This window comes from Amphiura filiformis, chromosome 19 (genome assembly GCF_039555335.1).
Source record: "Amphiura filiformis chromosome 19, Afil_fr2py, whole genome shotgun sequence".
Classification (NCBI taxonomy): domain Eukaryota; kingdom Metazoa; phylum Echinodermata; class Ophiuroidea; order Amphilepidida; family Amphiuridae; genus Amphiura; species Amphiura filiformis.
Genome location: NC_092646.1, coordinates 31,463,665 through 31,475,803, shown reverse-complemented (window position 1 = coordinate 31,475,803; position 12,139 = coordinate 31,463,665). Strand labels below are relative to the sequence as shown.

Here is a 12,139-nt window from a genome sequence, read left to right as displayed (position 1 = left end):
ATAAATTACCTGACTCGGTCGAATACCTTTCAAATTCAATTGGCCCTCCATTTTGTTTCATTGGCGCCGTGCGGATCGGGAAATTCCCCAGCCCATGCAATCAACATCGGGTTCCCGACGGGTTCTTTTTATACACATTCAGAGCGCTCGTGTGGCGTGCAAACGATAACCAGCCAAGTTCTTCTTCTTCTTCTTCTCGGTTAAAGCTGAACCATGGAGTTTTTATCGCTAAGCGATATCAATTGACTTTTAGCCAATGAGATATCTTGCTAGTTGTTGCATTGGAAAAGTGCGCTATCTCATTGGTCAAATACTAATCGCTTGTTGCTCAGCAATAGACTATAAACTCAACTAAACTCTTTGCCCTTGAAAAGTGCATAGGTCACAAATAGAAACTTGAAAAGCTTATCACCTTCATGATATTTTCTCTGATAAATCATGTCTAATCTAGGACTAGATCGCACTGTGACAGTGCCAACAACATCTCATTCAATAAGGATAGCTGGGCGCCAAATGATTGCACCGCGGCCTGGCGCACCGGGGCAGATTCAAATGCGGATTATTCCTACAACAAAATTGCCACCTGATCGTGTAGTGTTGACAAACATGACAAATAAAGATGGCAGAAGAAGAAGAAGAAGAAATCGCAGAATGCAGCCAGTGCAAGTTGGTGGTACTACTATTGCACAAGGATCATTTCCAGGCAGTACATGTACTGCTGTCACATATACTAATAATAATATTAGACAGGTGAGTATTGAATGTTGAACACTTTGACTCAGCTCACTTTACATGTTTGTCGAATGAAATTCTGAATGGCTAAGCTCCCTTCCGAATAATCAGACCCAGAACAAAATATTAATTTCTGACATGATCCTGTTCTGGGTCTGAACTGTTTCCATATGAAATCTTGATGGCAAATTGGACAATAGAAGCACATGGTTCTACGTGACAGCTTTTTAATCCGTATTCATGTTACGTGAATCACGCTATTGTGGACCATCCTTCTGATATTTGAGTGTTTGGACAAGCGGAACGGTCTTTTGTCTACCTCTCTGTTTGTAAACAAACCAGGTGGTCGAAATCGTCCTCCTCGCCGAATACGAAAGTCAGTCATTTATCTTTTGGTCGTTATATGACTATCATTTGAGGGACTGAGCCGGGGGACTGAGTTGTTATAATATATCTTCCGAGGTGCAATTTCAGACAATAGCTGGCTGGGGATTACTAGTGGGGCAGAGGTTATCTATTGAATCCTTTCATGACCACTGAAGCATAGTCAAGTCTGCCAAGGACACTCGGCACAAATTGAAAGACCACACGACACCAATTTGGTGTTTGTTATGACACCAATTTGGTGTTTGTTATGCTCCTCAAAATTAGTACCTTACGGTCTACATGTATGTCTGAAGCTTGGGGTGGTTTTGTTGGCAGGGCCAGAGCTGCAGGGGCCTGGTTTTAATAACGGTTAACGTTTTTGGAAAGAAGCTATTTTGAACAATGGCAGTGGATTGAATAAGTATGTTTTGTACGCCGTTTAATTGTTCTCTTGTTCAAGTTGTTGTTTCACTTATTCCTGGGCGCATCCCAGGCAAACCTTAGTTAACACATACTAGTAAGCGAAATTCGCCGAGACCGGGGCCCAAACACAATGCATATTTACATAGAAATTTGATTTTTTTTTCGAGAACAGGTCGGTGAAGGAAACCTAGTTCTAGTAACTATAACTCAGCATTCAGGTCCGTAGATGTCATTATGTTTATGATAAAGACTGAAGTCTTGCTGGCAAGACTAGAAGGAAACCTACATAAATATGTTTTCTATACTTCACTCGAGACCCAAATATATGATTTTTTATGAACTTACATGAAGTGCCACACCATTCCTCCCTCTTCTCACTTGGTCGCGAGATCCGTTTTAGGGGAGGGGAGGGTCATAATGTGGCTTGGGTGAGTGGGCTTTTCGCCCTTAGTAACCCAAAAAGGTTTGGAGTTTGCTTTTGAAGTCGTTGATGGTTATAGTTACTAGAACTAGGTTTCCTTCAGTGTAGAATTTAGGTAGTCTATTCCAGTCTGTTATAACTTGTTGGCTGTAAAAGTAGCGTCTTGTATCTACTCTCATGTGCTGTTTTTGAAGTTTCATTGGGTGGCCTCTTGTACCTTGGTATTCTGCTAGTTGGAACATGTCTGTCGGTTTTATGTTGTCAATTCCTGTGAATATTCTGTACGTTTGGATCAAGTCTGCTCTCCTCCTTCTATCTTCTAGTGTCATAAGATTCAGTTCCTTTAGTCTTTCGTGATATGGTTTGGATTTCAATTCTGGTATTATACCCGTATGCGAAGCATGAACGGGTATATTGCCATTCTATGGTTTCTTCTCCTTCTCCTTCTCCTTTTCCTCCATCAAACACAACATTCTGTCAAGGCTAGCGCTAAAACTACAAGGGCCACAGGGCCCATATGTGGTACACTTATGGGCCCTACCCCTCAGAGATTTATCCTTTGCCCATCTTGGCCCCAGAGGTCAAGGTCACAGGCCCCAGGGGCCCAAATGTAAAAATACAAAGCATGCCGTTTCTCATCAAATGAAGCAGCCTCAGGGGCCTGAGTTGGTACACTGATAGCCCCAGGGTACTCTATATATACAAGTATACATGAACCCCATATGTCCTATACTGTGGGCCCCAGGGCCCCAAATGTTAAAACAAGGGGTAACAGATTGACAAAGCTAGCGCTAAAACTACAAGGGCCCCAGGGCCCATATGTAGTACACTTATGGGCCCTACCCCGTGGATTTATCCTTTGCACATCTGGGCCCCAGAGGTCAAAGGTCACGGGCCCCAGGGGCCCAAATGTAAAAATACAAAGCATGCGGTTTCTCATTTAATGAAGCGCTTCGGCCCTGAGTTGGTACACTAATAGAGCCAGGCGTACTCTATATATACAAGTATACATGAGTCCCATATGTCATATATTATGGGCCCCAGGGCCCCAAATGTTAAAATAAGGGGCAACAGGTTAACAAGGCTAGCTATAAAACTACAAGGGCACTAGGGCTCATATGTGGCACATGTATGGGCCCTAAGTTGTAATGTGTCTTCTGCCCATTTTGGCCCCAGATGTTTAAGGCTAGGGGCCCCAGAGGCCCAAATGTTAAAACAAAGGGCCGGTCGTTTCTCAACAAATAAAGTAGCGACAGGGTTTAGATTTGGTACACAATAGGTCTTCAGCATTATATTGTTTTATGTATATATGAACCCTATGTGTCACATAATATGGGCCCCAGGGCCCCAAACGCTAAAACATAGGGCCGGTCGTTACTCAGTAAATAAAGCAGCTACAATGTCCAGCTTGAGTCTGCTGATAGCACTTGAGAAGTATATTTCAACATATGCACAGAGCCCCATAAGTCAAATATTATGGGCCTCAGGCCCCAAATGTTAAATCAAAGGGCCGGCCATTTTTCACCAAAGCTCAAAGTTTGTACACAGACTGCACCTGAGAATTATATTGTTATATGTACATATGAGCCCCATATGTCACATAATATGGGCCCAGGGCCCCAAACGCTAAAACATAGGGCCAGCCGTTACTCAGTAAATAAAGCAGCTACAGTGCCCAGCTTAAGTCTACTGATAGCACTTGAGAATTATACGTCAACATGTGTACATGAGCCTCATAAGTCAAATATTATGGGCCAGGGCTCCAAATGTTAAAAAGGGCTGTCCGTTTATCATCAAATAAAGCAACTTCAGGGCTCGGAGTTTGTACACAGATTGCACCTGCGAATTATATTGTTAATAACACCCACCCCATCCCATTCACAGACAATTGCGTAATTATAATAATATAGATGACAGAAACGTTAAGGCTGTTCCAGTTAAATTACATACCCATTGGCTGTTCTATTTAATTTACATACTCCCTCTGAAATGGCTGTTCCATTTAATTTACATACTCCCTCTGGAATAGCTTTCCCTAATCAAATTGCACATTGTGAATTTCAATCTATCAAATTGCATAGCTTCACTGTGAATTAGAGAGACTGACAACAGCAACCTAAGTCCTCAGGACTGTAAGTTTGTGTAAACCGATAACATGCGGGTATAGCCGTATTTGTGTACAAATATATAGCCTTCTAGTTATCTTTGTCGCTCTTCTCTGCACACCTTCAAACAGCTTGATATCTTTCTGTTGGTATGGTCGCCAGGCTTGTATACTGTAGTCCAAATGTGGTCTGATGAGGGACTTGTAAAGTTGTAAAACAATCCTCTTGCTCCTGTACTTGAATGTTCTTTTTACCATCCCTAGTGTTCTGTTAGCCTTCTTGGTTGCTTCCGCTACCTGTTTCCCTACTTTGAGTGTATTTTCCGTCCAGACGTCCAAGTCTTTTTCTTCTGTTGTACTTGCTAGTGCTTTATTCTTCATTTGGTACTGGTGTTGTGGATTGTTGTGACTGAGCATTTGTCTAGACATTAAAAAGCTCATTTTCCACTTGTCAGACCAGTCCATGAGCTTGTCTAAGTCTTCTTGCAGTTTCTGTATCTCTACATCTGAGCCAACCTTGCTTGTCATCTTGGTGTCGTCTGCAAATTTACTGATCTCTGAGATGATATTTATCTCCAAGTCATTCATGAATATGAGGAAGCAAAGTGGGCCTAGGACGGATCCCTGTACAACTGAACTTGACACATCACTTGTCTTGGATTTTGCTCCCTGAACTACTACCCTCTGTTTTCTATCAGCTAGCCACGCTTGTATCCATCTCAGTACTTGGCCTTCTATGCTGTGAGCTTTTAGTTTTTGCAACAGTCTTTTGTGTGGTACCGTTACTTTGTCGAAGGCTTTTTGCAGGTCTAAGTAGATGACATCAACAGGGTGCTCTTCAGCAATATGCTTTGTTACCGTTTCTAAGTGCATTAAGGTTTGTAGTACAAGATCTGCCTTTCATAAAGCCATGTTGAGTGTCTCTGATGAGGTTATGTTTGTCAAGATGAGTAGTTACTTGGTCTTTGATTAGTTTCTCCATTGTTTTGCAGACTACTGATGTGAGACTAATCGGTCTGTAATTTCCAGCTGATGATCTTGGCCCCTTCTTGTACACAAGTGTTACATTTGCCATTCTCCATTCTTCTGGTACGTAACCTTCTTTGAGGGAGAGGTTGAAGATTATTGCTAGCGGTTCAGCTAGCTCACTTGCAAGTTCTCGTAGCAGCCTTAGAGAAACATTGTCTGGTCCTGCGGGTTTGCTGGGGTTTAGCCCAAGCAAATGTTTTTCAACTTGTTCTGGTTCAATTGTCATAGTTCTGAGTTTTTCACTTTCTTCACCATTGAACATTCTTGGCGCTTCTGGTGGCTCGTCACCTTCTTCTGTGAATACTGATGTGAAGAAATTGTTAAGTTCTTCGGCCGTTTCTTTGCCTGGTGGTAATATACCTCCGTCTTTATTCTTCAGTGGCCCAACAGTGTCTTTCAGCTTTCACTTTTATTTTGGATCTGGTGTATGCAGAACATCCCTTGGGATTTTCTTTGATTGAGTCCATGATACTCTTCTCATACTTGTACTTTGCTTCACGTATTTTCTTCTTCGCTGCCTTCTCACAATCTCGGTAATGCTCTTTGTCTGTTTCACTTTTGGTTGTCTTGAATTTCTGCCATGCCTTCTTCTTTTTCCTGACTGCTTTCATGGTTGCTCTTGTCATCCATTTTGGCTTTGTTTGTTGCTGGTTTGTCTTCATAGGTATGTGCTCTTCTGCTAAGGAATCAAGTTCGGTTTTCAAACAGGTCCATGCTTCTTTTGTGCATTTATTTCTGTACTCTTCTTCCCAGTTTCTGTTATGTAACTTCTTTCTCATTTCTTCATAGTTTCCTTTGCCGTAGTTTCTTGAGTGGGCAACAGTTCCAGCCTTGATGCTACAAATCATGTCCCATGTAACAATCTGGTGGTCACCGGTGCCTAACTTGTCATGCATGCACTTGTAAATCATCTATCATGTCTGGCTCCGAACTCAGCACCAGGTCTAGAATTGAGTCTTCCCATGTTGGTTCCAACATGTGCTGGGTCCATAGGTTGTCTTGAACTAGTTCCCAATCTATCTCTCTAAGGTTGAAATCTCCCATCAATACAATGTCATGTTTGGTTTCAGCAGCTTTCTTGAGATCTCTGTATAATTGGTCAAGTTCTTCATCTGTTACTACTTATGTCTTGTATACAACTCCAATTAGTATTCCAGCTTTCTCTTTCTGGTTCTGTTCTGTGTTCACATTGGATATCTCACACCACACTGCTTCTTTAAATTCAAAGTCTCCTCTTCTGACAGCTTCTATGCTGTGTTTCAGGTACAATGCTGCACCTCCACTTCTTTTTGTTTCTTTTAGTTTTTGCAACAGTCTTTTGTGTGGTACCGTTACTTTGTCGAAGGCTTTTTGCAGGTCTAAGTAGATGACATCAACAGGGTGCTCTTCAGCAATATGCTTTGTTACCGTTTCTAAGTGCATTAAGGTTTGTAGTACAAGATCTGCCTTTCATAAAGCCATGTTGAGTGTCTCTGATGAGGTTATGTTTGTCAAGATGAGTAGTTACTTGGTCTTTGATTAGTTTCTCCATTGTTTTGCAGACTACTGATGTGAGACTAATCGGTCTGTAATTTCCAGCTGATGATCTTGGCCCCTTCTTGTACACAGGTGTTACATTTGCCATTCTCCATTCTTCTGGTACGTAACCTTCTTTGAGGGAGAGGTTGAAGATTATTGCTAGCGGTTCAGCTAGCTCACTTGCAAGTTCTCGTAGCAGCCTTAGAGAAACATTGTCTGGTCCTGTGGGTTTGCTGGGGTTTAGCCCAAGCAAATGTTTTTCAACTTGTTCTGGTTCAATTGTCATAGTTCTGAGTTTTTCACTTTCTTCACCATTGAACATTCTTGGCGCTTCTGGTGGCTCGTCACCTTCTTCTGTGAATACTGATGTGAAGAAATTGTTAAGTTCTTCGGCCGTTTCTTTGCCTGGTGGTAATATACCTCCGTCTTTATTCTTCAGTGGCCCAACAGTGTCTTTCAGCTTTCACTTTTATTTTGGATCTGGTGTATGCATAAAATCCCTTGGGATTTTCTTTGATTGAGTCGGCGATACTCTTCTCATACTTGTACTTTGCTTCACGTATTTTCTTCTTCGCTGCCTTCTCACAATCTCGGTAATGCTCTTTGTCTGTTTCACTTTTGGTTGTCTTGAATTTCTGCCATGCCTTCTTCTTTTTCCTGACTGCTTTCATGGTTGCTCTTGTCATCCATTTTGGCTTTGTTTGTTGCTGGTTTGTCTTCATAGGTATGTGCTCTTCTGCTAAGGAATCAAGTTCGGTTTTCAAACAGGTCCATGCTTCTTGTGTGCATTTATTTCTGTACTCTTCTTCCCAGTTTCTGTTATGTAACTTCTTTCTCATTTCTGCATAGTTTCCTTTGCCGTAGTTTCTTGAGTGGGCAACAGTTCCAGCCTTGATGCTACAAATCATGTACCATGTAACAATCTGGTGGTCACTGGTGCCTAACTTGTCATGCATGCACTTGTAAATCATCTATCATGTCTGGCTCCGAACTCAGCACCAGGTCTAGAATTGAGTCTTCCCTTGTTGGTTCCAACACGTGCTGGGTCCATAGGTTGTCTTGTACTAGTTCTAGGAATTCATTTCCCTTGCTTGTTGTAGCTTGTAAAAGATCCCAATCTATCTCTCTAAGGTTGAAATCTCCCATCAATACAATGTCATGTTTGGTTTCAGCAGCTTTCTTGAGATCTCTGTATAATTGGTTAAGTTCTTCATCTGTTACTACTTATGTCTTGTATACAACTCCAATTAGTATTCCAGCTTTCTCTTTCTGGTTCTGTTCTGTGTTCACATTGGATATCTCACACCACACTGCTTCTTTAAATTCAAAGTCTTCTCTTCTGACAGCTTCTATGCTGTGTTTCAGGTACAATGCTGCACCTCCACTTCTTTTTGTTTCTTTTTCTCTGTCTCCTCTACATGTAAATAGCTGGTACCCTGGTAACTGGACTTCTGCATCGGCTATGTCTTTGTCTAACCATGTCTCTAGACTCTCTACAACACCAATTACATCTGGTTTGTCTTCTTGTAGTATTCTGCACTCAAATATGTCCCATTGTTGTATTATACTTCTTGCATTAACAAACCAGCACTTCAGTTTTTCTTGCTGTGGGTGCTCTTGTGGTTTGTCAGGGTTGTTTTGGTTCGGATCTTCAGCTGACAGTTTACCAGCTCCGTTTATATTGTCTTTTTGTGTTGCCTCTCTACTTTTTGGTTCTGCATTTGCTCCATTGTCTTGCTTTATTAGAGGGTCGCTTTCCCTCTGGCTCTTCTTTTGGCGAGATTTTTCATCTTCTCTGTTGCTTTGTTTCTTCCTTTGGGAAGATTTTATTTCCTTTTTTGAGTCCCCAGTTTTTATTGGAGGGTGACTTTCCCTCGCATCTATGTTTGCATTCCGCGACTTGCCTTGGTTCTTTTCATCAGAACATCTGAGGTGACTTTCCTCTACACTGGGGGATTTTTCCCTCCATCATTAATCTGTTTATCATCTGTACATCTGAGGTGACTTTCCTCTGCCCTGGGGTGACTTTCCCCTACATATCCATGTACTTTTTGCCTCTGCTTACCATCTCTGAGGTAGCTTTCCTCTTTCTTATGGTAGTTTTCTCTTACATGTACTTCTTGGTTTCCTCTGTCTTTACTATTGTTACAGTTGAGGTGATTTTCCTCTGCTTTGTGGTGTTGTGCTGTTCTCTGCGTGCTGTTTTTATTTACAGTGCTGTGCTTCATATCTTTCTTGGTGTGGCGAGCTATGGGGGTGACTGTGCTTGTAATTGCACTATCTTCCCTCCTGCGATTTTTAAGTTCTTGTACTACAATTTTTGAAGATAAAATGTGCTGATCTTAAAAGATTGAACAATTTTTAAGACTACCCCTTTTCATTTAAAATAATGCACTTATTGTTCATTTCCTCTAAGGAGATATTTTCCATGGCAGCCATCTAGGAATTTAGGATAGGATCATGCTTGAGGTTCCACCAAACAAACCATGGGTTTTATTTAAGGGGGTACTACACCCATGCATTTTTTTTTTTGCATTTTTTTGCATTTTGTGAAGAAATGAGAAAAAGAAATTGGACAAAGTGGTATGCAAAATGAAGGGGCAAATCTTCTCGTTCAATTGGTGGCATCAGTATCAATGAAGCGTACATGCTTCTAATGATATAAGCCAAAAGGTGGTACATCACTGATGTTTTAAATTCACTTCATTTTGGAAAGCTTACTATCAACGGATTTCGTTAAAATTTTGGATATGTGTTGCTAACACATTAGGGAAATAATGTTGATATGTAAAATGGGAATAAGCGGTCCCTGATCATGAACTTGGTGCTCCACAACTATCAAAAAACGAACCGGTTAAAATGCTTCTATTTTCAATGTTGAGCTATATTTTGTATTTTGAACTTGTGACACTATTTCACTGAAACTTAATTAAGCCATAGGTAACAGGTTACCACAACCACACTACAGCAATGTTGAAAAAGATTGTATTTTTTGTCACCCATACCACCATATTAGGTAGTTTTCCGGAAGCTTCATTTTTGTGATTTTGGTAACTATTTTATATTTATTTGCCCAATTCATCTCAACTAGGCAATCTAAATTGTACTCACCATTTACATCCCAAGGTATTTTAGTATATCCACCTCACATATTTCCATTATATATCCAGTAACAGACAAAATATCAAAATTGATGCCTCATTATGACACGTATGATATCACAGACTACCACATGTTGATGCCTGAATTTGACCTGAACCAATTGACCTATAACCTGACCTTTGATGACCTTATAGCCTTTTTTAATCTCTTTTCCTAACACCACATTTTTGAAGATAAATACATGGTGTACTATTAAATTGTCTATGTGGAAGAGATTAGGCCTATTTAATTTATTCAGTGTTATAATCAGTGAGTACATTTCTATAGATGGTATAACAAAGGATTTAATGTATTCTATTCATGCCCCTACTTGAACATGTTGAAAAGAATAAATTATGGACAATTTATGGTTTGTTATGAAACACGCATCTGAGTTACCAGGATACATGTAAACAAAAAAATATATAGGGCTAAAATGACTTACTATACAATGGTTTAAAAGCACCTTTTTTTATTATTATTTTATTTTTTTCTTTATTTCACATGATCCGTGCATATATTGCCTAGCTATAAATGAAAAAATATGTTTTAGACCAATCAAACCAATACATGGGTGTAGTACGCCCTTAAGGTCTTGTATTTTGTTGTTGTATGTCAACCAAATCGCTTAAATTTTCAGGATGATCTTATTTCATGTTGGTATTTAAGCAAATATAATGTTCCGGATAACTCTAGTTTTATACATAAGAAAAGGTACCCCAGTACTGTCACTTCTGCTGGTACATGTACCTTAAAGTTACACTTTCTGTTATTATTCCTTTTTGGACTTAAACTTTTTAACATGTTCTAGCAGCCCTATATAAAACTGTGACACTCGAAAGGCCATATCTCTGGAATGGAATATCTGATTAAGATAAAACGCCAAAATGTTTCTTTCATCAAGTCCCAGCCAATAAGTTAGGTCTGAATCAATTTAAAAGCACTTTAATTTTTAGTGGACATGTCTATTATTAGTGCATAATTTTTACACTATTTCTGAGAGAGGCGTGATAGAATAGTTTTTGACAATGTGATGAAACCAGCAAGTTTTTTGATAGATATCGGACTGAAACTTATCTAATGATTTTAAAATTGCTGGCATGCCACAGACTTGCATGTGTTGCAGGATTTTTCCAAAGTAGTTTGGACTGGAGAAATGCATGGGGAGGTACATGTAGGGGTCCAATGGGGGAAATGGCTCCTTTTCTTCTTCTGCCCCCTCTTCTCTTTCTCACCCCTCCCCTTTTCTCCTCCCTCTTCTCTTTCTCTTTTTGCGTAATCATTTTACGGTACCTCTTTTTTTTTAAATCATAGGGGGCAGCTACCCCCAGGTGGTGCTGCCTCTGTAGGTGAGAGCAGGGTAAGATCGGGGTTTGTGTGAACCTGAAACCCTCACTGAGATAGGGGTGTTACTGTTCGGTACCAGTTGGGGTGGGGGGGCAAACCTGCACTGCTACCAGAGATAGTTGACATCATGGTTTACACAAAAATGCATGATAGCAGTTGAATCGGAGTAGCTTTTGGCGGGAAAAGGTTATCAAACTTTACACAGAACGATTCCAATGTATTCCTAGAAGCAATCATGAACATTCAATATTTGAAGAGCTTATTTCCAAGCCGTGTTAAGTCCACAAACCCATGTATCTGATTTCCCTGTGCGATATTGCAATGCAATAGGTATTGTAGTTTTAGTTGAATGCACATGTTACAAAGTAATAATACTGTGTGGGCCTTTGTTTCCCAAATGGGAACAATAGTCTGCATATTGTTATGCAGCATTGTTATGGTAAATAATAGCTTGTAGAGGGTACAACTCATTGTTGCTAATGTCAAACTTGTCAAGGTAATTGTGATTGTATCACACAAGTAAATGAGACACATGGGGTTGTGGACTTAACACGGTTTGGAAATAAGCTCTTCATTTGTATACTTTTTTTTTTCAGCCTGGCTTTCAGCTTGTAGCACTCAGAGGTCCAACACCTACCATTATTCATCAGCCTCATCAGCAATTCATCTCACACAGTGCTGCAGGGAAACCAGGCACACCTGTCGTTGTCAACGTCACCAAACCTGGACAACCTAATATGACAATGGTCTATACCACATCAGGAGGCCAAAGAACTGTAGGGCCTGTTACTATAGGTGTGCCCTCACTGATGCAAATGTCGCAACCAATGGTGACACATGTACCACAACAGCCATCGTCAGGGACAGTACCCAAAGTACAAATTCCAATGTCTCAGTCTGCAATTAAGAATGCAAGAAACAGGGTGACGACGTCGATTCAGCTAGCACGCAATCATGCTAACCAGGCTCCGGAAACTAATCTAATTGTAAGTAAAACAGCATAGTGTACTCCAATGAATTCATGCCCCATCTCTATAATAAATATCACCCACTATTTT

General features: G+C 40.5%; 2 protein-coding genes across 2 annotated transcripts in view; both read left to right on the top strand.

Annotated features, from left to right (window-relative positions):
• Positions 1-12,139, top strand: part of LOC140141182 (uncharacterized) — a 574,562-nt gene that overhangs the window by 336,596 nt on the left and 225,827 nt on the right. The window lies entirely within an intron of this gene.
• The window catches only part of LOC140141611 (uncharacterized), a 32,491-nt gene continuing 20,779 nt past the window's right edge, over positions 428-12,139 (top strand). The window contains exons 1-2 of the mRNA XM_072163523.1: positions 428-750; positions 11,678-12,067. Of these exons, the coding sequence (XP_072019624.1) occupies positions 439-750; positions 11,678-12,067 (702 nt within the window). The 5' untranslated portion in view covers positions 428-438. The remainder of the gene's footprint in view (positions 751-11,677; positions 12,068-12,139) is intronic.